We start from the raw sequence: 26,875 nt of genomic DNA, 5'->3' as shown, positions 1-26,875 counted from the left end.
AAGAGCTCCAAACAGTCTTTCTGTTTTCAGGCTCTTCCAGGATTCATCTTTAGAAGTACCAGGTGTGCTTCTGATTCCCGAGGCTTTCTGGGGTCCTGGAGCACAAACTGATTTACTCTTTGTGAGCTCTTTGCTGGCTTCTTGCTCTGCAGGTGAGGTTTCAGCCAGCTCACATCTGCTAAGTTAGTTGCAGCTAATCTGCTTTCCAGGTTACCAACTTTGACTTACCTCTTCTGCTGTTGCTTCCTTTCATATTCTGTGGAGGGTAGGGGCAGAGGGCAAGAGAGAGAGTTTATGGCTTATTGGATTATCAATTTAGAGTTGTTTGGGGAGAGAGAAAAGATTACTCTTTGTGGTCACTGTGTCATGTTTAAGCAGAAACCTTACAAAAGCAGTTTCATGAGAGTGTTGGGGTAGAAATCAGAGAGCAGCAGGCTTGGGAGTCAGTTGAAGGTGAAACATTAGGCTTAGGGAATGAAATCTAATACTTAAGTAACTTTGGTTATTAGTAGAAGGAGAGAAAGGGAGAAATGAAGTGCTAAATGTATTATTACCAACTTCGACTGAGCACTCAGGTGCCTGAGGATCTGTATTCTTCTAACCAGCCAGCTCTTTCTTTCCCTGAAGTGACTTATTCCTTGCAGTGTACACTTTCCTCAGATTTGTAACCCCCTCCGTCAGCTCTCCTCTCATTCTGTGATCCTGTTTTGTGCTTCACAGAGAACTTGTGAGTGGGAGTCTCCTCAGGCCTTCCCGTCCACGTGTATCTGCATTTACACACGTTTTCTCCTCCGTCCTTTCACAGTTGTACACTATTTGCTGGAAACGTAGTTTGTGTTTATATATGGATTTAATTTATCCCTTTGATCTTTGACATCTGAGAACATAAATACTGCTTATAATAGGAAATAGGCCTTTTCCCCTCCTGGAGTACTTAATAACACCAGCTCCACAAAAAGAGAATGTAACCAGTTAAAGTCACTTATAATGTGATTAAAATACTTACTACTTCAAAATATCTGAGCTCAGAATGTATTTTACACTAGACATTGACCAAATCATCTGGGAAAAGCCAGGATATTCCAGATTTCACTTAAAGTTAGGGTTTAGTTTTCAGTTTTTTTGCCCATGTCATTAGCAATATTCAGTGACCCTTGTCAGGACTTTTCCAGTACAGGCATAGTAATATTTCTATTGTTAATTTGACTTCAGAAGTGATAAAGAAGCCCTTTTAGTCACTTTAGCACTTGTGATGATTATTGTCTACTGTTAGAAAAAGAATTATTTACTTCTTCACCACCTTGGTAGAGCCCATGTTGTATAAATATAATACATATACTAAATATGGGGCTTTATTGATGACTGAAATTATAAATTTAAATAAACAGATAAAAGCAGGAGACATAAGAAACAGATTCGAATGTAGAAAAGGGATAGATGGTACCGTTCATGTTGGTTATTCTTGTGTCCATGGTTCTGGGGTCAGAGGTGGAGAGAACGAGCAGAATAACCTTTGCCCTTGCTTAATTGATTAGTCAACTTTTTTCTTTTTGAATTTGAGTCTCTTTCCCCGGACTTAAACAATTGGTTTAATTTTTCAGACAGGGGAAAACAAAGGATGGAGTGGTCCAAAGGCTGGGTTTCCTGAACCAACAAATAACAGTAAGTTTCTATTTTTATATTAACTACACTTGGTGTTCATCAGTGGTTCAGTGACTTGTCCCTCATTGGGTATTTACTGGGTCTGTTTGGACCTGAGATGAGACGTTAAGTGTTATGGGGGATGCATGGAAGTTGTGGTGTTTGCTTTCCTGGAACTGACAGAAGACACAGGTACTCATATCTTTAACATGGTTCAGTCATTGCAGACGGAGTACTATTTTATCCATAAAGCAGTGATGTTCTTTTTTTATAAGTTGTTTTTGTTGTGACATTATTACAATAGAAAAGAATCAAGAAAGAAAAACAATTATCTATCAGCCCATTATAACCCAACATCAACTCTTTTCACAGTTCTACTTTTTAGGTACACACACACACACACACACACACACACACACACCCACACACACCCACACACACTTTTACATAATTATAATATAGACGAAAGTTTGTACTGGGTTTCATTTAACATTGTAATACCCACATTTTTCAGGTTGTGCTGAGTCTTTAGAATTTTTGATATTTTATTAAAGTCACTAATTGAAATATCAGAAATGTAAGAATAAAATTGCTTACAATTTTATTCCAAATATAGTATATCAGACATTTAAAAATCCACTTCAGGTTATTTCTTTTTTCAGAGGTACATGATCAAGCTGTTATGCATTGGAAGCATAGATATTTTGCTTGATTTCCTCCCCACCTTTCCCAAAAAGCATCTGTTGTCACTGAAGTGACTATTTTACTGTTAATCAGTAAAACAGCACAGCCAGCCAGTGAAGACCTCATCGAAGTGAAGGCCCGAGTGAAGTCAGATCTCTCTCATTTCTAACCCTAGTTCTCTTCTTCATAACCTTCAGAAGCTGAATTAGCTTAAATATGTAAATCATCGTAATGAAGAGTATTCTTTCATGTTAGCAGCTCATCTCTTAATGTATAATGAAATTTGTAACAAACTCTTATCAAAGCATGCTTATGAGAATTGAATTCTTGGATCACCAAAACTAGCCTCTTGGAAAGACTATTTCAGTGAGGTAATAGTATTCATGAGTTACTTTCTGGGAATAATTTAAATAATGTAATATGACTCTGGACCTTTTGTCTCTGTATGTAAGGATGATGAATGTGATAGGCTTAGCACATTGCCCAAAGAAAAAATGGAATCAGTTCAGGATTCTCAGAGAGTTTGTTTTTAATTCCTTTGATGTTTGAATATATACGATGATAATTACTTGGTCAAGGAATGTAAGAAACATTCAGTTGATCTCAGTTTTATGTAAAGTACTTAGCACAGTATCTCTTTCTTAGTAAGCACATAATGAATGTTAATTTCCTTCCATGCCTTCTCTCGTTTTTTTAATAAAAATTCTATAATTCTGTGTAAGCTCGCCAAAAATTCCACTCTTATACTTTTTATCTGTCAGAGTTATTGCATGTACATGTGAACCAAAGAATATGTATGGTTTATATTTGAATAGTTACTTTTGGCATTAGATATTTTTTCAAAGAACATAAACATTATGTATTTGAATATGGAAGTCAGATAGTTGTTAACTTGATAGTTTTAACATGAAAGCACATTGTAGCTAGCCTGCAAACTCCCATCATTAAACAGTGATATTTTGACCCTCATCTTTATGTCTGTTGATTTTTTTCATAATTTGCTAAGGGATTTGGAACTCCTTTGCAAGTAGGGGAAGAAATATCACAGAGAGGCCAGTGAGTTTCAGTGATGAGAAATGTATAAGAATGCATAAAAGATTTGCTTTAAACGTAATGTTAGAAGTGATAAAGCGATTTGAAGCCCCCTCAAAATTTAACCAAACTGTTAACACTCTAGGACTTCCTCTGGTCTACAGTAGAGTAGCTCAAACTGAGAATTTGAAAGAAGGATGATCACCCCTTCCCAGTGTGAGGAGGTGAGAAAGCTGATACAAGGTTCTTCTGTGAGTGGCCTGCAGGTTACCACAAACAATGAGGGCAGCCCAGCTCTGAAATTTAACTGTTTCTCTTCCCCAGAGCTAGTTCTCTCTAGTGGAGCCCCCAGGTCCTCTGGAGCCAGCTCGTAGCTACTTAAATACAACGTTAGGAAAAAGTTGGTTGCTATGATGACTCCATTACCTAAAAAATAATTTGAATTCATATATTATGATAATGTTTAGGTTAAATTCTCTTCTACTTAATCAATTCTTAAGTTTGAAATTCTGCCCTAGGTGGTTCCTGTCCTGTGGACAATACCTGTGTTAGTGTTTTGCAGGCAGGGGACAGAGCAGGGGTCTCAGTATGGCACATGTGGGAAGACAGGAATTTGAGAGACTGCCAGAGCTGCCTGCCTCACTGCCATATTGTCTGACCTTGAGCAACTCAGTTTACATCTTATTTTTCAATGTGCTCTGTTAAGAGTTACACATAATCAATTTATAGTATTGAGTATCTTTAATTTTCTAGCATTTGTAAAATGATTAATCATTCTTGAATAACATATGAAAAGGTAACATTACTTTGTAGAAAACAGAATGTCATCATAAAGTGACTCTCTTCATTTTTTTTTTTTTGATTAAACTTTACGTTACTTCACAAGTTGTAGTTAAAAAGAACAAATTTTTAGCCAACAATTATTTGGATAAATATTATGAAATTAACTTGGAACCACAGTGTACAAAAATTAAAAGAAGAGGACTTCCCTGCTGGCACAGTGGATAAGAATCCGCCTGCCAGTGCAGGGGACACGGGTTCGATCCCTGGTCTGGGAAGATCCCACATGCCGCAGAGCAACTAAGCCCGTGTGCCACAACTACTGAGCCTGTGCTCTAGAGCCCACGAGCTACAACTGCTGAGACCGCGTGCCACAACTGCTGAGTCCGTGTGCTGCAACTACTGAAGCCCACGTGCCTAGAGCCCGTGCTCTGCAACAAGAGAAGACACCGCGATGCGTAGCCCATGCACTGCAACGAAGAGTAGCCCCCGCTCACCACAACTAGAGAAAGCCCGCATGCAGCAATGAAGACCCAACGCAGCCGAAAATAAAAAAAATTTAAATCTTCAAAAAAAAATTAAAAGAAGAGAATACAGAATTGGAAAGGGGGAAGAAGGCAATTTCAACCTGGCACGGCTAGCACCTAACTGTAAGTAGACAAAAAAAGTTAATGTACATGTGCACTTAATTTTTGAAGTGGAAGATATTTTTTTAAAACATTACAGTCATAAGAAACTGCTAACAGTTACAACAAAAAAATAGTTTAAATGGTTTTGCAAGTGATTGTGATTTCAGAGCCTGGCTCCTGGCTTGATGGCCTGCAGATTTAAAACATGGACCTAATTGTTGCATGCTTCACAAGCCTTTCTTCATTGCACTGAATTGCAGAATGTAGACTCTTCTCAGTGTATTTTCACCCTGTGAATCACTGTCATAGTCGTGTTGAAGTGCAAGAACACATAACTCTGTAATGTGAGGTTTGTGTTAAATTTAGCGTGGGGCAATTTTATACTTGGCACACACATAAGAAGCTAGATTTTTACAGATGAATGACTAACAAGTTTTTTAAAAGATCATGCATTTTAAAGACTTACGGCTCATGGAAAACTTTGTAAAATTTTTAGATACAGTTCAGTTGATAAAATCTTTTTTTTTTTTGTATTCACATTCCATGTTTCTTATTAACACAGGGTTTTACTTAAAAGCAGGTTCATTGTTTCTTAAAGGTAAACTCTGGCTTAATTCGAAATTGGACTAAGCTCAAAAGCATTCACTGGTATGTGCCGAATCCACCCACTAAAAGATTGTTCGGAGGCATTTTTCACATAAATATTTTTCCGTTAACCTTTTAAAAAGTTTTATTTAGCCCCTGTGAAATACGCTGGCTCTTCTAAGGTTCATTAGAGATGACCCAAGACAAATACTTTTGGGATGGGAAGGAATTCTTAATAACCTTTTCAGTATTGAAGTTGACTTATCAAAATTTTTGTCACTTTTATGTTATATCCATGTATTATTAAACTCTGTACATCCTGAAACCAGGAGGATAAACCATCCTGGTGACCTGACATTAGAGAGATTGCATGCTTGTATCCCCTATGCTGTGTGCTGTATTTAGAACCTCTACATTTTGGAGGGGGGCAGGTGGGTGAAGTCTGTACTTCTAAGAGAATAGATGAATAGATCCTTTAAGTGTTTTGGGAGAATTCCCTGAACAGTTCCCTTTTGGGGCTCCCATAACAGAAGCCACTTTGTAATGACAGTTAAATTAGTTGGAGCCAGTAGGATTTAAATACAGAGCCAAATGATTCAACTTAATTATTTATTTAGACATATAAATACTGTGTTGGAAATCTAAGAGTGTAGCTGACTTGTAGCAGTCTATTTTATTTTTTCTTCTTCCAGTTTCATTGAGATATAATTGACATATAGCACTGTATAAGTTTAAGATGTACAGGCATAATGATTTGACTTACATCATGAAATGATTATCACAATAATTTTAGTGAACATCTATCATCTCATACAAAATTAAAGAAGTAGAAAAAAATATTTTTCCTTATGATGAGAAATCCTAATATTTGCTCTCTCATCAACTTTCATCTGTAACATCCAGCAGTGTTATTTCTGTGTATCATATTGCACATTACATGCCTAGTACTTATAACTGGAAGTCTGTACCTTTGTTGACTGCCTTCACCCAGTTCCCCCTTCCTTACCTCCCACCTCTAGTAGCCACATATCTGATCTCTTTTTCTATGAGTTTGTTTGTTTGTTTGTTTTTGAAGTATAATTGACCTACAACACTGTGTTAGTTCCTGTTACACAACATAGTCATTAAATATTTCTATAAATTTCAAAATGAGCACCACAGTAAGTCTAGTTATGACTTCACCATACAGAGATATTACATAGTTATTGATTATATTCCCCACACTGTACATTTCATACCCATGACACATTTATTTTGCAACTGGAAGTCTGTACCATCCTAATCTCCCTCATTTATTTCTTTCCTCCCCCAACCCCCTCTAGCAACTACCTGTTGGTTCTCTGTATCTATAACTCTTTTGTTATGTTTGTTCATTTGTTTTGTTTTTAACTTCCACATGTAAGTGAAGTCATACAGTATTTGTCGTTCTCTGTCTGGTTTGTTTCACTTAGCATAATACCCTCTAGGTTCGTCCGTGTTGTTGAAAATGGGAAGATTTCATTGTTTTTTAGGGCTGAGTAATATTCCATTGTATGTATCAAGTGAATCTACAGATTCAGTGAAATTCAGTACAATGAAGAAAGCCCGGGAAGCATGCAAAAATTAGGTCCACGTTTTAGATCTGCAGGCAGTCAAGTCAGGAACCAGGCTCTGCAATCACAGTCACTTGCAAAACCACTTAAACTGTTTTTTAGTTGTAACTGTTAGCAGTTTCTTATGACTGTAATATTTTAAAAAATATCTTCCACTTCAAAAATTAAATGCACATATACTTTAACTTTTTTTGTCTACTTACAGTTAGGCGCTAGCTGTGCCAGGTTAAATTGTCTTCAGGGTACAAAATTGTGTTGCTTTTCTGTACACTAACAATGAACTGTCACAAAAAGAAATTGAAAAAACAATCCCATTTACAGTTGCATCAAAGAAAATAAAATACCTAGGAATAAATCTAACCAAGGAGGTAAAAGACCTGTACTTGGAAAACTGTTAAGACATTGGTGAACATACGTTTTTTTCTAATTAGTGTTTTCATTTTCTTCAGATAAATACCGAGGAGTGGAATTGCTGCATCATAGTTCTGTTTTTAATTTTTTGAGGAATCTCCGTACTGTTTTCCATAGCGACTGTACCAATTTATATTCCCACCAGCAGTGCATAATAGTTCTCTTTTCTCCACATCCTTGCCAACACTTGTTATTTGTTGTCTTTTTTAAAAATTGAAGTATAGTTGATGTACAATATTATATAAGTTTCAGGTGTACAGGTGATTCACAATTTTTAAAGGTTATATTCCATTTATAGTTATTATAAAATATTGGCTGTATTCTATGTTGTACAGTATATCCTTGTAGCTTATTTATTTATTATACATAGTAGTTTTTACCTCTCAATCCCCTACCCTTATCTTGCCTCTCCCCATTGGTAAGCACTAGTTTATTCTCTACATCTGTGAGTCTGTTTCTTTTTGCTGTATTCACTAGTTTGTTTTATTTTTATAGATTTCACATGTAAGTGATATCGTACAGTATTTGTGTTTCTCTTTCTGACTCATTTCACTTAGCACAATACCCTCCACGTCCATCCACATTGTTGCAGATGGCAAAATTTTATGTTTTTTTATAGCTGAGTAGTGTTCCTTTGTACATATATACCACATCTTCTTTATCCATTCATCTATTAATGGACACTTAGATTACTTCCGTATCTTGACAGTTATAAACAGTGCTGCTGTGAACATTAGGGTGCATGTATCTTTTCAAATCAGTGTTTTCAGTTTTTTCACATAAATCCCCAGGAGTGAAATTCCTGGATCATATGGTAGCTCTATTTTTAGTTTTTTTGAGAAACCTCCATACTGTTTTCCATAGTGGCTACAACAATTTACATTCCCACCATCAGTGCAGGAGGGTTCCCTTTTCTCCACACCCTCAGCAACATTTGTTATTTGTGGTCTTTTTGATGATAGTCATTCTGACAGGTGTGAGGTGATATCTCATTTTGTTTTTAATTTGCATTTTTCTGATGATTAGCAATGCTGAGCATCTTTTCATGTGGCTATTGGCCATCTGTATGTCTTCTTTGGAAAAATATCTTCAGGTCTTCTGCCCATTTTTTAATGGAGTTCATTTTTTGATGTTGAGTTGTATGAGCTGTTTATATACTTTGGATATTAACCCCTTATCGGTCATATCATTTTCAAATATTTTCTCCCATTCCATAGCTTGTATTTTCATTTTGTCAATGGTTTCCTTCACTGCACAAAAGCTTTTAAGTTTAATCAGATCCCATTTGTTTATTTTTGCTTTTATTTCCTTTGCTTTAGGAGACAGATCCAAAAATATGTTGCTACAATTTATGTCAAAGAGTATTCCACCTACGTTTTCTTCTAGGATTTTTATGGTTTCCATTCTTAGATTTAGGTCTTTAGTTCATTTGAGTTTATTTTTGTATATGGTGTTAGAGAATGTTCTGATTTCATTCTTTTACATGTAGGTGTCCAGTTTTCCTGGCACCACTTATTGAAGAGACTCTCTTTTCTCCATTGTATATTCTTGCCTCCTTTGTCATAGATTAATTGACCGGAAGTATGTGGGTTTATTTCTGGGCTGTCTATTCTGTTCCATTGGTCTTTGTTTCTGCTTTTGTGCTAGTACCACCATACTGTTTTGATTACTGTAGCTTTGTAATATAGTTTTAAATTAGGGCACATGTTCTTTGTTCTGCTTTGTCAAGGTTGTTTTAGCTATTCAGGGTCTTTTGTGTTTCCATACAGATTTTAGAATTATTTTTTCTAGTTCTGTGAAAAATGCCATGGACACTTGGATAGGGATTTCACTGGATCTGTAGATTGCCTTGGGTAGTATGGTCATTTTAACAATATTAATTCTTCCAGTCCATGAACATGTATATCTTTGCATCTGTGTTGTCTTCAGTTTCTTTCATCAGTGTCTTACAGTTTTCTGAGTATGGTATTTTACCTTCTTAGTTTAGATTTATTCCATTGGTATTTCAATAGGGGAATGAGAGACAGTGTTAAGCTTGCTTTTGTTTTAGGCATACCAGTTGAGTTGTAGTTAAGGGCCCATTCATTTAAGGAAAAATAATCTGAAACTAGAAGAAAAGTCTTTAATCAGATTTTTAAAAATATTTATTTATTTAGGTTGCGTCGGGGCTTAGTTGCAGGCACACAGGCTCTTCATTGTGGCACTCGGGCTTCTCTCTAGTTGTGGCGCGCGGGCTCCAGAGTGTGTGGGCTCTGTAGTTTGCAGCATGCAGACTCTCTAGTTGATGTGCACAAGCTCAGTAGTTGTGGCGCACGGGCTTAGTTACCCCGTGGCATGTGGGATCTTAGTTCCCTGACCAGGGATTGAATCTGTGTCCCCTGCATTGCAAGGCGGATTCTTTGCCACTGGACCACCAGGGAAGTCCCTGTAATCAGATTAACACAGTGTATCTTTGTGAAATATTCTCAGGAAAGATTGAATGAATTAAAAATTTTTCATGATTTAAAAAACTTGTTTGAATTACATTTTTACATACAAAAAGATTTCAGATACATGTTTTGTTAAAAAATGAAACCGTATGAACCATTTTAGGATACATTTATTGATTGCAGTATGAGAGTGTTTTTAAGCATAAGAGCAAAGGATGAAATCGTAACTTAAAAAGAGATGGGTTTAGATACATAAAAACTAAAAATGAATTCAGGGAACAGCATAAGAAAATAAAAAGGTAAATGACAAACAGAAAGCATAACTTGCAGCATATGTAAGCACCAGGTTAAATATACCCAAAGGACACCTACAGGTTAAGTAACTTCCCAATAGAAAAATGGCCGAAGGACTTAGGGAGTCATTTAAAAAAAAACAGAAATTAAGTAATGAAAACTGTTCAGCAATCAGGAAAGTCCAGATTAGAAATAAATGTTATATAATTTCACATCTATATAATTGACAAGAATTTAAAAATGATGATTCTAGCCACTGAAGAAACAGATACTCACTTACTGCTGAGAAGATTGTGAATTAGCACTGCCTTTCTGAAGAAACAAGAATGCAAAGCTTAGGCCCAATTTTTTCTAAAGCTTAACTAAAAGGTATGGAAAAATATAAGAGAATGTCTTTTCCATAATAAACATACACAGGTTTATAATCAGAAAAAAATTGAAGTATATTTAAAACACTGACAGATACAACAAACTTTGGCCTGAATTGCACAATCTGGCTGAATTTAAACAAATGGTATATATTAAACAGCTATGGAGGTAGTTACTGAATACCTAAGTCTACTTGGGGAGACTTTTATGACTTTTTTTAAGAGGAGAAAATGAGTAGTTTTCTAAAGTTTGAATGAAATTTCAGCTTCTGAAATTTGTTTTGGAAATCTGAAATATGTGCTCCTTATTCTCAGAGCCCTGCGAGGATCAAAGGTGTTTAAAACTAGTATTCTTATAACCAAAACAGAGCAGAGCAGTGACACACAGAGGAAAGTCTCCCAGAGACTGAAAGCTGAAGTATTAAGAGCTACTAAATTATTTTCTGTGTTATCAAAGAAATTCTACAATAAACATAGGATAAAATAAGGGTAATTCTTGTAAGTACTCATTCATCAGCTTGTCTAGAAAGATGGAGGTTTATAACTCCCATATAATATATTATAATTTACCAAGAAATGTTAAACATGTATTATTTTTAAAGAAAAAATATAGGTAATACTTGATACATAATGAATTTAACACATACAAGTTATGAAGCATGATGATAAAATGAGCACTTACGAATCCACTGCTGCATTTGAGGACCAGAACGTTACCAATGTTGTTACCTTCACCACTTTCTTGTCCCTTGGCCTACCTTGCTTCTCCCCACCTGAGGTAATCACTCTCTGGATTTTATATATAGTCACCCCACCCTTTATTTCATATAGTTTTATCAAATAAGTATGAGTCCTTAACAGTATTTGTTTCGTTTTGCTTTTTTAACTTTAGAAACAATGACATTATACTGTATATACTTTCTGGAATATTTTCTCCCATTTCAAATTATAATTTAAGATTAATTTATTTTGTTAACATATAGTTATTTCATCCACTGTGTGCATATTCTATAATTGATTTATCTATTCTCCTATTAATCCACTTGGGATATTTTCAGGATTTTGTTATTATAAACAATATTACTGTGAACATTTTCGAGCATGTTTCCTGGTATACATATGTAAGAGTTTCTGGGAACATACCTGGGAGTGGAATCTATGAATTACAGGGTATGTGTACATTCAGATTTACAGGAAATACTGTCTGCTTTGTAGTGGAAGAGTGGAGAGCCCTTCAAAATATCTAGTAGAAGTAGAAACATTTTAAATCACTTTCGTACCTCTGAATTCATTTTAATGATGAGTTTAATTGGACTTCAGTTCAAATTCCACTATATTGTTAATCTTATGTTACTCTTCTATTTTTACTTAGTCTTTTGAGTGGATAAAAATTTTAAATGCAGAAAAGGTGAGAAATCTCCCTGTGCTTTTGTCCCCATTAGCAGTTTCCACCCTGTCTCCCAAACAAGTAATTTTTGATTAGTTTCTTTAATATTACTCTAGAATCTTTTTACACATATAGAAACAAATTCAAATATGTATTATTTTATCCTCTAGCATTGTAGACACACTGTTCTATAATTTTCTTTTCACTCAACAATATGTCCTGAAGATCCTTCCGTATTGATAAGGTGTAGGACTTTATTATTTAACTAGTTTTGAACTGACGGGCATTTGAGTTGTTTACTGTCTTTTTATATTATAAATAATACTGCTGCATAAAGCTCATACATACATCCTTTTAAATGTGTGCTAGTGTATTTGTTGGATAAATTCTTACAAGTGGAAATACTAAGTCAAAGAATATGTGCACTTATAATTTTGATAAATGATGCCAGATTATGCTCAATAGAGATTTCCCAGCTTACATTCCTACTAGCAGTTTATGGGATTTCCTGTTTCCCCACAGCTTCAGTAACAGGGTGCTCTCAAACTTCTGGACATTTGCCAATCTGATAGCTAAACTATGGTATTCTGTGTAGTTTTATTTTGCATTTTTCCTTTTGTGAGTGGGATTGAGTATATTTTTTGTACATTTATGGGTCATTTCTATACTTTATTTTACTTCTACACTATTTATGTCAATGATATAGTTATATCTGTCGCTCATTTTAAAATTAGATTGTTGGTCTTTTTTTTTTCCTTACTTGAAAAGAGCGTGTGTGTGTGTGTGTGTGTGTGTGTGTGTGTGTGCCTTTATAATACGACTTGCTAATTTTTTCTTGTTCTCTTTGTTTACGGTGGAATTTTCTTTTTTTTAATATTTTTCATTTTTTTAACATCTTTATTGGAGTATAATTGCTTTACAGTGGGGTGTTAGTTTCTGCTTTATAACAAAGTGAATCAGCTATACATACACATATATCCCCATATCTCCTCCCTCTTGCATCTCCCTCCCACCCTCCCTGTCCCACTGGAATTTTCTTTTAAAGTTTGGTTTTCTTTTTAATGTATTTGAATGGCCTTTCTTTTATAATCTTTTATAGTATTTGTAATCTTAACATAGTTAATAATGCCTTCCCCGTTCTGAGATTATATAAAATCCTTTTAAGTTACTTTCTGGAACTTTTATAGTTTTATTTTTTGTCCTTAAATCTTTGATCCCTCTGGGATTTATACTGAAAGTTGGATCCAACTTTAATCCCCATTGCACTGAGACTTGACTGTTATACTAAGATTCTGTATGCATTTGGTATTATTCTGGACCTTCTATTCTCTTCTGTTCATTTGACTATTTATGCAGCAGTTTTAATCATTGAGTATTTTGTTTTAACATGAGTAAACTTAAACTTTGTTTAAAACAAATGTGAAAGAAGTTATGCTTGGTCTATGATCTTTCTGCACATACTACATGCATTATAAGTAATTGAGAAGATAAAAATCTCCTTGACATGAGAAATGAGAGGAGCAAGGGTAGTCAAAGCACCAATTAAAAGCACTAAAAGAAGCAGCAGGGAACTGCTGCTGGTTGAAGGCAGTTAGGTTTAGAAATGCAGTGGCGACAGTCTCCCTAAAACGTCTGTGTGTGATCAGTGTAGCATTCATTCATTCATTCAGAAAGTATTTATAGACTGCATTGTACTACTTTTTGTTTTATTGGTGATTTCAACGAAGTTTTTAAAAGTTGAAATTGCTTCTTGAAAAGCTAGTCAATCTGTAATATAAACGTGGTTAACTACTCCCCTTCCCCCCATTAGAAAAGGAGGGGGAACTTTTAAAAAATGAAAAGTGTAATTTGAAAAAAAATCTATTGTTTTTTATTTAAAAATAAAACCGTATAGTGCAGTACCTGAAATTGTCAGTGTTTAATATTTGGACAAACGAAAAAAAAGTGTTTTCACTTTTTTCCCACTGTATTAATGGTCTTAGATATCATCTAGACTTGTGGTTCTCAGCTTGGTGTTGCTGCACTTGATATAATAATAGGTGTCATTATTGGTATTACAACAACCTAATGGAAATAATGCATTCATTCTTAGAAGATTGCTTTGCTTTGGGTTAGAGCAATGAATGTCTGAATTCATATCTCAGACAGTTCTGAATCTCAGATTGGCACTGTTTGGTAGAAGGAACAGGAAGATGATTTATTACTAAAGAAATGCAGTCTGTCTGAAAGGTAGATCCTTGAAACATGGTATGCATAGAACAAAAAGAAGACAAAAGTCCTAAGTGTGAAAAGGTTGGAGAACATCCAATCTCTTATTTTACAAATAGGAAAATTGAGGCTCAGGTGATTTTATAACTTGCCTGAGGACACTCAGTTAGAGGTAGTGAAAACTTGAACTTGTGTCTTCTGATTCTGAGGTCTGCATTTGTCACTAGACAACATATTTATTTCTATATCTATCACTTGCTGATAATTAAGGAAATTTTGAATAATGTTTTCTTAAAGAAATTCCACTAAAATTAAGTATGCATTTTCTTGAAAGAATGTTTCATATATCAGGTACCAGAATCTTTAAAAAAAAAACATTTAGGATGTTTCATAACGTGGAAAATGTCCAAACTATTGTTTCAGATACCAGTTTGATATTTGGGTGGATCATGTAAAAACACTAAAGTGGCTGAGGAAGCATGTTCACTGTTTGTTTTAACAGTGGAACAGCCATCTGCTTTACATGACTTTTCTTAAGACTTAAAAAATTTACGAATAGTCCGTTTTTAAAAACACTCTCAGGCTTTTGGGGTGATGTTATTCAAGTGTATTGTTTTATTCCAAGCTTTCTGGTTTGTGTTAAGATGATTCATAGACTTTTAGAGCTGAAAGAGATTTTCAGGTTCTAGTCTAATTCATTTTACAGTTGAAGGAAACAAGGTAAAGAGACAATCTGCAACTTGAACTCTGATAGCTAAGGCTTCAGTGGAGCACACTTACCACTGAACTGTGTCATCTTTTCTTTGTTACATTTTGTGCTAATACACATTTTTTTTTTTGCTACTCTAAAAAAAATTTTAGTTTTTAAGAGCAGTTCTAGGTTTACAACAAAATTGAGAGGGAGATTCAGAGATTTCTCATATAAACCCTGTCCCCATATATGCATAACCTTTCACATTATCAACATAACTCACTAGGTGGTACTTTTTTTTTTTTTTTTTTTTTTTTAAACAAAGGATGAACCTACATTGATATATCATGATCACTCGAAGTCCATAGTGAACCTTAGGTACATTTTATAGGTTTGGGCAAATGTGTAATGATATATATCCATCATTACAATATCGTACAGAATATTTTCACTGCCCTAAAAATCTTTTGTACTTTGTCTTTTTCTCTCTCCCTACCTCCCTTCACCCCCTGACAACCACTGTTTTTCTTATTGTCTCCAGAGTTTCGCCTTTTCCAGGATCTCATGTAGTTGGAATCACAGATCTGTAACCTTTTAAGACTGGCTTCTTGCACATGGTGATAAGCATTTAATGTTCCTCTATGTCTTTTCATGATTGATAACTCATTTCTTTTTAGCTCTGAGTAATATTTCATTGTCTGGGTGTATCACAGTTTATTCACCTACTAAGGGACATCTTGGTTGCTTCTACGTTTTGGCAATTATGAATAAGGCTGTTACAGACATCTGTATGCAGATTTTTACATGGACATAAGTTTTTAACTTCTTTGAATAGATACCAGGAAACATGATTGCTGGTAAGAGTATGTTTACTTTTGTAAGAAACCACCAACCTACCTACCAGAGTGGTTGTACCATTGTGCATTCCTATTGACAAAGAGTTGGAGTTGCTTTAACTCCTGACCAACATTTGGTGGTGATGTCAATGTTTCAGATTTTGGCCATTCTAATAGGTGTGTAGTGATATCTGGTGTTTTGGTTTGTTTGTTTGTTTTTTTGCGGTACGTGGGCCTCTCACTGCTGTGGCCTCTCCCGTTGCGGAGCACAGGCTCCGGATGCGCAGGCCCAAGCGGCCATGGCTCACGGGCCCAGCCACTCTGTGGCATGTGGGATCCTCCCGGACCGGGGCACGAACCCATGTCCCCTGCATCGGCAGGCGGACTCTCAACCACTGCACCACCAGGGAAGCCCCTATTAAATGTATCTTTTGCACATATTTTCTCCCAGTCTGTGACTTCTAATTCTCTTGATAATATCTTTTATAGAGCAGAAGTTTTTAATTTTAATGAAGTCCAGCTTATCAATTATTTTTTCTTGGATCTTGTCTTTGGTGTTATATCTGAAAAGGCATTACCATACCCAAGGTCATCTAGATTTTGTCCTATGTTATCTTCTAGGAGTTTTATAGTTTTGCATTTTACATATATTACTATGAGTTTTGTGAAGGATGTAAGGTCGGTGTCTAGATTAATTTTTTTACATGTGGATGTCCAGTTTTTCCAGCATCATTTGTTGAAGAGACTGTTTTTGCTCCATTGTATTGCCTTTGCTCCTTTGTCAAAGATCAATTGACTGTGTTTATGGGGGTCCATTTCTGGGCTCTCTCTTCTGTTCCACTGATCTGTTTGTCTATTCTTTCACCCGTACCACATTATCTTGATTACTGTAGCTTTGTAGTAAGTCTTGAAGTCGGGTAGCATCAGTCCTCCATATTTGTTGTTCACCTTCAGTACAGGCTTGGCTATTACAGGATTTTTGCCTCTCTGTATAAACTTTAGAATCAGTTTGTTGATATCCATAAAATAACTTGCTGGGATTTTGATTGGGATTGCATTGAATCTATAGATCAATTTAGGAGGAACTGACATCTTGACAATATTGAGTCTTTTTATCCATGAACATGGAATACCTCTTCATTTATTTAGCTTTTCTTGATTTTGTTCATCAGAGTTTTATAATTTTCTTCATACAGATCTGTATATATTTTGTTACATTTATACCTAAGTATCACATTTTTGGGAGGTGCTAATATAAATGGTATTGTGTTTTTAATTTGAAATTATACTTGTTCATTGTTGATATATAAGATATTTACTATCCATAATTTTATTTTATTTTTTTGAATTTTATTTTTTTATATAGCATGTTCTTATTAGCTATCTATTTTATACATATTAGTGTATGTCAATCCCAATCTCCCAATTCATCCCACCACCGTCACTCCCCCACCCCTGACTTTCCCCACTTGGTGTCCATGTATTTGTTCTCTACATCTGTGTCTCTATTTCTGCCGTGCAAACCAGTTCATCTGTTCCATTTTCTCTTAATAGTTTTTAAGTGTATAGTACGATAGCGTTAACTGTAAGCACAATGTTGTACAGCAGATCTCTAGAACTTTTTCATCTTGCATGACTGAAATGCTGTACTCATTGAATAGCAGCTCTCCATTTCCCCTGTGTCGTTCTGCTTCCGGTTTCTGTGAGTGTGACTACTTGATGTACCTCATCTATGTGAAATCAAGTAGTTTTGTCGTCTCTGACTGGCTTATATCACTTAGCATCAGCTCCTCAAGGTTCATTCGTGCCGTTGCATGTGATGGGATTTCATTCTTTTTTATGACTGAATAATATTCTATGATGTTTATAAACCACACTTTCTTTATCCATTCAACCACTGATAGGCATTTAGATTATTTCCACTTCCCTACTGTTGTGAATAATGCTGCAGTGAACACTAGAGTGCAAATATCTCTTTGAGAACTTGTTTTCAAGTTCTTTTGGATAAATACCCGCAAGCGGGATTGCTGTTTCATGTGGTAGTTCCTTTTGTAATTTTTTGAGGTAGCTCCACCCATAGTGGCTACACCATTTTATATTCCCACCAACAGCGCACAAGGGTTCCAGTTTCTCCATACCTTTGTCAACACTTATTTCCTTTTTGTTAAAATAACGGCCGTCCTACCAGGTGTGAAGTCATACTTCATTGTGGTTTTGCGTTTGCATTTCTCTAATCATCAGTGATGTTGGGCATCTTTTCATATCTGTTGACCATTTGTATGTCTTCTTTGAAGAAGTGTCTGTTCAAGTTCTTTCTTTGCACATTTTCAACCAGGTTATTAGTCTTCTTGTATTAAATTGCAGGAGTTCCTTATATATTTTGGATATTAACTCATTATAAGATAGATGGTTTGCAGGTATTTTCTGTCATTCCATAAATTGCCTTTTCACACTGTTCATTGTTTCCTTTTCTGTGCAGAAGCATTTTAGTTTGACATCATCCCGCTTGGTCTATTTTTGCATTTTTTGGCCTGTGCTTTTGGTATCACATCTAAGAAATCATTGCCTAGACCAATGTTATAAAACTTTTCCCCTATGTTTTCTTCTAGGAGTATTATAGTTTGGGGTCTTATGTTTAAGTCTTTAATCCATTTTGAGTTGATTTTTGTGTATGGTATAAAATAAGGATCCAATTCCATCCTTTTGCATGTGGATATCCAGTTTCCCCATTTGTTAAAGGAACTGTTCTTTCCTCATTACGTAGTCTTGGCACCATTGTTGAAGATCAGTTGACCATATATGTGTATTATTTCTAGGTTCTCTAATCTGTTCCATTGGTCTGTGTGTCTGTATTTATGCCAGTATTCTAGTGTTTTGATTACTGTAGCTTTCTAATATATTTTTAAATAGGTAAGTGTGATGCCTCCAGTTTTTTTCTTCTTTCTCAAGATTGATTTGGCTATTCAAGGTCTTTTGTAGTTCCATATGAAATTTAGGATTTTAAAAAATTTCTCTAAAAAAATGCCACTGGGATTTAGATAGGAATAGCATTGAATCGATAGATTGTTTTGGTAGTCTGGACATTTTAATAATATTACATTTCACAATCCATGAACACAGGATCTCTTTTCATTTATTTGTGTGTTCTTTCATTTCTTTCAGCAGTTTATAATTTTCAGTGTATAAGTATTTACCTTTTTGGTTAAGAAAATTCCTAAATATTTTATTCTTTTTGATGCTATTGTAAATGTAATTGTTTTTGTAATTTCCTTTTCAGATTGTTTATTGTTAGTGTATAGAAAAACAACTGATTTTTGTCTGTTGACTTTATGTATTGCTACTTTGCTGAATTCATTTATTAGTTCCAGCAGGTTTTTTTGTGTGGAATCTTTCATGTTTTCTATATATAAGATTATATAATCTGCAAATAGAGATAATTTTACTTCTTCTTTTCCAGTTTGCATGCTTTTTATTTATTTTTCTTGCCTAATTCCTCTGGTTAGAAATTCCAGTATTTGTTGAATAAAAGTGTCAGAAATGGGGATTCTTGCCTTGTTCCTGATTTTAGAGGAAAAGCTGGACTATTTTTTTTAATGTATTCACTCTGACCCCAAATTTTTATTTGTCCTTCATAAATCTTGTTTCCTTAATTTCTGCTATGGACTATTTTTATGAAGTTTATTTCTCTTGCAGAATGAAGCCTCTGGTTGTCAACTCTCAGAGGAAGCGTCTTTAGCATGCTCATGGTCACATAGAATGACAGATTTCGTAGGGCTCTCTTTTGTTCTCTTTCTGATCCGTTAAGCTTTTTGCCTCTATTATGGTATAACACTCAGCTGTTAGGCTCCACTAATTGCAGCATATAGCCCTATTGTTTTCTTAGAACATAAATTGCTCTCATTCTGATACAATTAAATTTGGTCCCTTTTCAGGAGAGTTTTAAGTATCAGTTGTCTTCCAGTGATCTGACTCTTACTTTATTTATTTACTTATAGCTGTGTTGGGTCTTCGTTTCTGTGCGAGGGCTTTCTCTAGTTGCGGCAAGCGGGGTCCACTCTTCATCGCGTTGCGTGGGCCTCTCACTATCGCGGCCTCTCTTGTTGCGGAGCATAGGCTCCAGACGCACAGGCTCAGTAATTGTGGCTCATGGGCTTAGTTGCTGTGCGGCATGTGGGATCTTCCCAGACCAGGGCTCGAACCCGTGTCCCCTGCCAACCACTGCGCCACCAGGGAAGCCCCTAAGGAGAGTGTTTGAAACCAGTATTTCAGATTTGTTCTGTCCCTTTGGGCCTTCTTCTTAGCTGTCTCTTTCCCTGGTTCTTTCTGGGAAATTAGCTGGTTTACGTTGGAACTTGCTGCTGCTTTCATGAAGCTACTAGACTCCTGTGAATTGCTGAGCACCCAAATCTCCAGTGTTTTCAAGAGTGCCCTTAGGCTTGAACTTCCCTACGTTCCATTTAAAATAAAGTCACTTCTTTTGGGAAGGCTTCAGAGCTCTGTTCTCATGGACTACCTCACCCCTGGGCAGAATTCTGAGTCCCTGTTCTGGAGTGGGAATGGGGACGGTGGCCCACTTCTCTGAGAGTGACACCCCTGCTTTGTGAGCAGGGTGTTGGTCAGGGGAGGTAATCTCTGGTGTTCTTGGTTTGCCTTTTCTGACATGAACTTCCATCCTGTGAGCAAGCTGAGGAGAGAGCAGTCAGTTCTCAAGTGTTCTCGGCCTGCTGTGCCTGTGTGGAGCTTTCCCTGTATGAGTGGTGGCTGGGTGGAAGAAGGGATTGCCTGACTTTTTGTCTGTATACATGAGGAATTTAACTTTTGAAGCTTGGAGCTGGGGGAAGTGAGAAATTGTGGTGGCCTGCCGTTCTGGTGAGATACCATATTACTTATAGGCGGTTGAGGAGAAAAAGAGCCCCATCTTTGTAGCTGCATGTGGTGGACGGAATGGGTCATGGCTCAAGTGCCAACGACTTTTATTCTTATTGAGATTTGTTAGATTTTCCTGAAAAAATGTGCAGTGATTTCTGATGCAAAACCTGGAGCTAGGCTTAGGTGTCACAGGTTGAGGGCATAGTCCTCTACAAGACTGCTTCACTTCAGACAACAGCCACTATTGGGAGGATTTCCAAAGCCACCCTCACTTCTGACCAACTGGCTATAAATTCAAGGCTTCCCACTACCCTTTAGATTTGATAATTCACTAGAATGACTCACAGAACTTAGGAAAGTCTTTTACTTAAGATTACAGTATTGTTATAGCAAAAATGATTCAAGTCAGAACTAGCTAAAAGAAAGAGACACAAATGGTAACATCTGGAGGGTCCCAAACACTAAGCTTCTGGTATACTTTTTTTGATGTCCTTTTCCCATGGAGTCAGGAATGTGTCACTCCCTACCCAGTGATGTGTAATATGCACAGAGTATTGCCTGCTAAGCACTCAGTTTCCAGAGTTGTGCAATTTTTGTGGGCATTTATTTCACAGGCATAACTGATTGAGTCATTCGCCATGAGGTTGATAACAATCTCCAACCCTCCTCCCCCTCCTCAGAGGTTGGGCTGCTACCATGGGACTCAAAGCTCCAACCCTCTAATCACATAGTTGGTTTTTCTGACATAACCATCCCCCATTCTGAGTCATCTTGTTGGCATAAACTCTGACATGGTCCAAGGGGTGCCCCATGAATAACAAAGACACTCCTGTCACTCATGAAATTCTAAGGATTCAGAGGCTGTCTCCCAGGAAGTGGGGACAAAGTCCAGCCAAATTCTCTATTACATGGGAGAATGTTTTATTTGTTATATGCCCTTATATTCAATTTCCAGGGACTTAAAAATATTTTAAAATGACTATTCTCTAGTTTTGGCTGTTTGTTGGGGTGGGTCCGTAGACCTCCACATGTCATCTTTTGGAAATAGAATATCTGCTTTCTTTTGATTAATATTTATAAGATATGTCTTTTTCCTCATCCTTTTACTCTCAGCTTACCTATATAATTATATTTGAAGTGAATTTCTTTTAGGCAGCATGTAGTTGGGTAATATTTTTAATCTACTCTGACAATCTCCTTTTAATTGGTATATTTAGATCATTTATATTTAATGTAATTATTGATATGTTAGGACTTAAGTCTGACATCTTATTGACTTTTTCTTTCTTTTTTTTAAGTAGGGTTTTTAAAATATTTATTTATTTATTTTTGGCTGCATTGGGTCTTCGTTGCTGCGTGCGGGCTTTCTCTAGTTCTGGCAGACAGGGGCTGTACTCTTCAGTGTGTCACACAGGCTTAGTTGCTCCGTGGCATGTGGGATCTTCCCGGACCAGGGCTTGAACCTGTGTCTCCTGCATTGGCAGGCAGATTCTTAACCACTGCGCCACCAGGAAAGTCCTTATTTACTTACTCTATTCTTCTGTTTTCTTTTTCTTACTCCCTATGGGTTACTTGATCACTTTTTAGAATTCTAGTTCAGTTTCCACACTCTGATTCCTTTTGTGCCCAAGGTGGGGGACTCCTTTTTATTGCTGGATGGAGTAGGAATTCTGGTCCCTGCATGGCCTTCACTGACACCACAGTGGGGATAACCTTGTTACCACTAGGTGATGATTAAAGTCCTGATTCTCCACTCTTCCTCTTCTGACTCCACTCGTTACTGCCAGATTGGGGTAGAAGTCCAGGCTCCCTGTGTGGTCTTCACTGAGACCATGGGGTGGGATCATAATCCCTGCTTCATAGGGTCATTGTGAGGATTACTGAGCTAATATATGCAAAGCCTGCTATCTAGTAAGGACCACATGAGTTTTAGCTATAATTATGACTGTTTTGTGAGCTCTCTGTAACAGAGGCTCAGGATGCTAACAGAAGGATACTGTTGGGGCTGCTGTGTTAGGCATTTCAGTATGTGTTTCTTCCTGCTGAGGGATTGGTCATTTGTGTCATGTGGCAATATATATAATCCGTTTTTAGTCTTTTTTACGTCTTAGGGCAAATAGTCACTAATGGATTTTTTCCTGTGAAGAAATAACTAGTGAGGATGATCTTTATTTTACCAGCAATGTTTTTATCCCGTTTGAATAAACTTAATAATTGAACACGACTCATTGTCTTCACAAGCTGCTCTCACACTTCATTATCACTGCAGAAGTTTTGTCCTACTCAGTAGAAATACTCACAGTTGTATCTTTATGGAAAATGTTGAGCCTTGAACACATTTCTGCTACATAAGCCAACTAAGTGAGACCTTCTTTACTATTAAGATGAATGTGAGTTTATTCACCATACTCAGGGTCCTGCCCTTCGTAATTATATACTTTTTATTTTTCTCTTTTAAAGAAAAAATAACAATTCAACCGTGGGTTTGAAAACTCTGACTGGCCCCTTTCTTTGGCTAAGCTAGTGTACATTTGTGTAATAGAACTGGCTTTCCAAAGGCATTGCCCAGTTCATTTCAAATTGTTTTCTTAAAAAATGAAAAGATGAATATTCAAAAAACTCTTTTGTTGCTGTTATTGTTGTTTTTGTTTTATTAAAGAAAATGTATCATTTACCATTTCGTTCCCCCCCCCCCCCCGCAAATTGCACAGCTGATACAGTCAAGGCACAGTCTCTTTCAGGTGTGCTGGCAGCTGCATCATGCTGTCCTGTCGGGCCTCTGCCCTGGAGTTCCACCTCTGTGGATCAGGAATGGACTAAGCACTTTTCCTTCTTGGCACTGTGCTCACCACAAGACTTGCATATCTTCCGAAAAGTTCTTTGTCAGTAGTTTTATTCATAAGCATTCACCAAATTAATAACTTTTCACATACATCATGTTAAATGGAGCAAAAAAAAATAAGACCAATAAAATACACAAGTTAACAAAATCAGTGCTTTCATCCAACTCAAGGGCAAGAGCCAGGTTAATTTTTTTTTTTTTTTTTTTGCGGTACGCGGGCCTCTCACTGTTGTGGCCTCTCCCGTTGCGGAGCACAGGCTCTGGACGCGCAGGCTCAGCGGCCATGGCTCACGGGCCCAGCCGCTCCACGGCATGTGGGATCTTCCCAGACCGGGGCACGAACCCGTGTCCCCTGCATCGGCAGGCAGACTCTCAACCACTGTGCCACCAGGGAAGCCCAAGCCAGGTTAATTTTCACCGCTGATTTAAGTTATGCTTTTTGAGTACATTAAAATACATCATTTTGTTTATTCATTCAATAATGACTCTTTTTTTTAAATGTAGCTGTTTCTTTTAATCCAGATAGGTTTAGTCTCATCTATACCATAAGATGTGACCAGATTTTCGCTAGTTGAGACTTCACCTGCCAAGGTGATTCTGAAACTGACCTTAAAAAAGGGACTTCTAACAAATTATTTACCTGTTTGTTTTACTTTTTCATTGTATTGCTTTTATCCAGCATTTCCTTTCTTAGTTTAATTTTCAGAAGTTTCCCTCAAATTTTGCATTATTAATACTTGTCTCCATTTAAATAGTTGCTTAAAAATCAGGCAGAACTAGGGACCCAAGGCCCTCCAATGGAAGACCAGCTAGATAACGAGCTGTGTGGGATAACGAGCTGTGTGGGGTCCCACCAGAATATCCCCGTTTCATTCATCTCAACAGCAGGGCCATGGGAAGGAGCGATTTCTAAGTTCCAAACAGCCTAGCAGCTTAAAGATCATGCAGAGGATGGATTGTCTATCCCTCTACTCCATGAGGATGGCCATGGTGGTCCAGTAGGTTCTTTCTTGGGTCGCATGTACTCTCACCTAATAAATGACCTCAAGCTTCTCTGGCAAAGAACAGAATCCCAGCCATGGGGCCCACACCCCCATCAGGTTCTCTCTTACTCTCACGGAATGAGAGGCCAAGCAGCCAGAGCCTGGGGAGCCAGGGCTGCACGTTAGGCACATCAGTGGTCAAAGCTGGAGCCCTCAAGGTCCTCTCTACCTTGAGGTCTCAGCACTGCTTTGTTCTAGGACCTCTGTTCTGGGAGATGCCCAGAGCAGCATAACGATGCTTTCATGTAGTTGGGTTTTTAAAACTTTTTAAAGTTGTAAAAATGGTACAGAGAGGTTGTGTGTACCCATCACTCAGCTTCTCCCAGTGGTGACATCTTAGGTAATTATAGTACATTATCGAAACGAGGAAACTGACACAGGTATGATACAATGAACTAGACTACAGACCTTACCTGGATTTTGTGAGTTTTCATATAAATGTCTTTTTAAAATCACTGTCAAACTGATAAATCTTGCTGTTTTTGCTCATTCTTTTCTCAGATTTCCTGTTTTGAACCAGCAGTTTTATTTTCCAGGTTTTAGGAATTTTTCAATTATAATTTTTTGAAACTTTAAACTTAAGGTTTTTTAAACAGATTAGAATGATGAGATTTTGCCACCATCAGGACACACAAGGGAAATTCAGTGAGTAGCAAATGCTAGGAGAGGTGGACTTTACTTTTACAACAGGAAAACCAGTCACATAATGTATTTATACCTGACTGCCACTTGAAACTTTGGACAAGAGAAGATTAAAATAAAACTCATTAAGAATCTATTTTGCCAGTAGCAACCAAGTAACTTTTGAGATAGCCAGTTCTAAATTGGCAGGCACACACCCTCAAAACCTGGGGTGTGTTTTAAGATAATTGATGCCAGTCAGGAAGCAGGACTCTGTCTTCCGAGGTAGTACTAAACAAAACGTCTGATTGGAGAAGGAACAAAGTTCTGAGGCATCAGCTTTCAAAACACATAGAAATAATTGGCTTTCTTCTTAAAATGTGGCGAGTCATCCTTGATGGTGTCTACATAGGAGCAGAGTCTACCCACACGTGTTAAATCTCAGTCCGAAGAACCCACCACCGTTTCTGCTCTTTCTTTCATTTACGAAAGTATTTTACCTCTGTGTGAATTATAACTTTTTGTTATGAAAAACTCACTGTGACAGAGTAGACCTGAGTACTCTTGGGTATTTGAATATTTATAAACGGAACATGGAGTCCAACAGTATTGTGGCAAGAATTCAAGGTAATTTATGGAAACAAGCAGTAAGATTTCTCTCTCAGAGCTTTGGTATTAAAAAGTGACAAGTTCAGGGCTTCCCTGGTGGCGCAGTGGTTGAGAGTCCGCCTGCCAATGCAGGGGACACGGATTCGTGCCCTGGTCCGGGAAGATCCCACATGCCGCGGAGCGGCTGGGCCCATGAGCCATGGCCACTGAGCCTGCGCGTCCGGAGCCTGTGCTCCGCAACGGGAGAGGCCACAACAGTAAGAGGCCCGCGTACTGCAAAAAAAAAAAAAAAAAAAAAGTGACAAGTTCATTTTATTAAGCAATAGCTATGTGTTCATTACACAGACTTGCAGAGAAATCCCTCTTTATAGACTAATATAACCACTTGTACCAGTGAAGTGACATTATCTTTCTTGCTCCGTTGACTTGCCCTGTTGTTCTGATACCCCTGATACCACTGTTCTTCAGCCTCTGGAACAGTTATGATGTTAGTGAACATCAAAAGGCCAGGTTCTGCTAAGTTTGTTTATCTATACATATGATAAGACGTTTTAATAGATCTCAATTCAAAATGTCCTCTTCAGCTCTTCCAGTAAGAACTGGAGCTCCAGGAAAATGCTGCAGGAGGCATTGCGTGCTGGAGGGTTTACACACCTATTTGAGAGAAACGTAAACCTAATGGGGAAAACAAGTAAAAAGGGCACCATGGGCTGGCATTCCTTATTTGTAAGATGTCGCAGTCCCTGGCAAGTTGGGGCTTTTAAAATCCTGTGTGAACATTGTATAATCTAGGGAGATTTTGGTGAGGCAATCTCTGGAACATCTAAGAACAACCATGATGACATTGGTCAACCGTGGAACCAATCTGGGTAAACCTCAGTCTTGGAGTTTACTTCCTGGATTAAACCTAGGTGTTTGGAACTGGCTGGACATTGCATTTTGTGCTCTTCTTGTTCTTTCAGGGGGCCGTTTAATGTAATGTTTAAGTATCCAAGCTCTAGTGACAGACTACCTGGAGTTAAAGTCTAGCATTGCTAATCATTATCCATACGACCTTGGCTGTGTTTTTTTGTTGTTTTTTTTTTTCTTGGCTGTGTTTTGTGACTTCTCTGTGCTTCAGTTTTTTCATCTATAATATAGAGAAATAAAAATCCATTTCACATGGTTGTTGTGGGGTTTAAATGAGATAATGCGTGTAAAGAGCTAGAATAGTGCCAGTGTTGTATCTGCGGTGTAGCCACGTACAGTGGTTTCAGATCGACAGTATTGAGATGGGAGTATTGGGGCTTCCCTGGTGGCGCGGTGGTTGGGAGTCCGCCTGCGG

The 26,875-nt window shown here is 37.1% G+C and overlaps 1 protein-coding gene across 10 annotated transcripts in view; it reads left to right on the top strand.

The window, feature by feature from the left end:
• Positions 1-26,875, top strand: part of STAU2 (staufen double-stranded RNA binding protein 2) — a 303,644-nt gene that overhangs the window by 140,456 nt on the left and 136,313 nt on the right. For all 10 annotated transcript variants that reach the window (XM_059994776.1, XM_059994773.1, XM_059994769.1 and 7 more), the window contains one exon: positions 1,602-1,662. In XM_059994776.1, the coding sequence (XP_059850759.1) occupies positions 1,602-1,662 (61 nt within the window). The remainder of the gene's footprint in view (positions 1-1,601; positions 1,663-26,875) is intronic.

Source organism: Delphinus delphis, chromosome 17 (assembly GCF_949987515.2).
Source record: "Delphinus delphis chromosome 17, mDelDel1.2, whole genome shotgun sequence".
In the NCBI taxonomy this organism is placed as follows: Eukaryota; Metazoa; Chordata; class Mammalia; order Artiodactyla; family Delphinidae; genus Delphinus; species Delphinus delphis.
The sequence above is the reverse complement of the archived record's forward strand: the minus strand, read 5'-3'. Positions and strand labels throughout refer to the sequence as shown.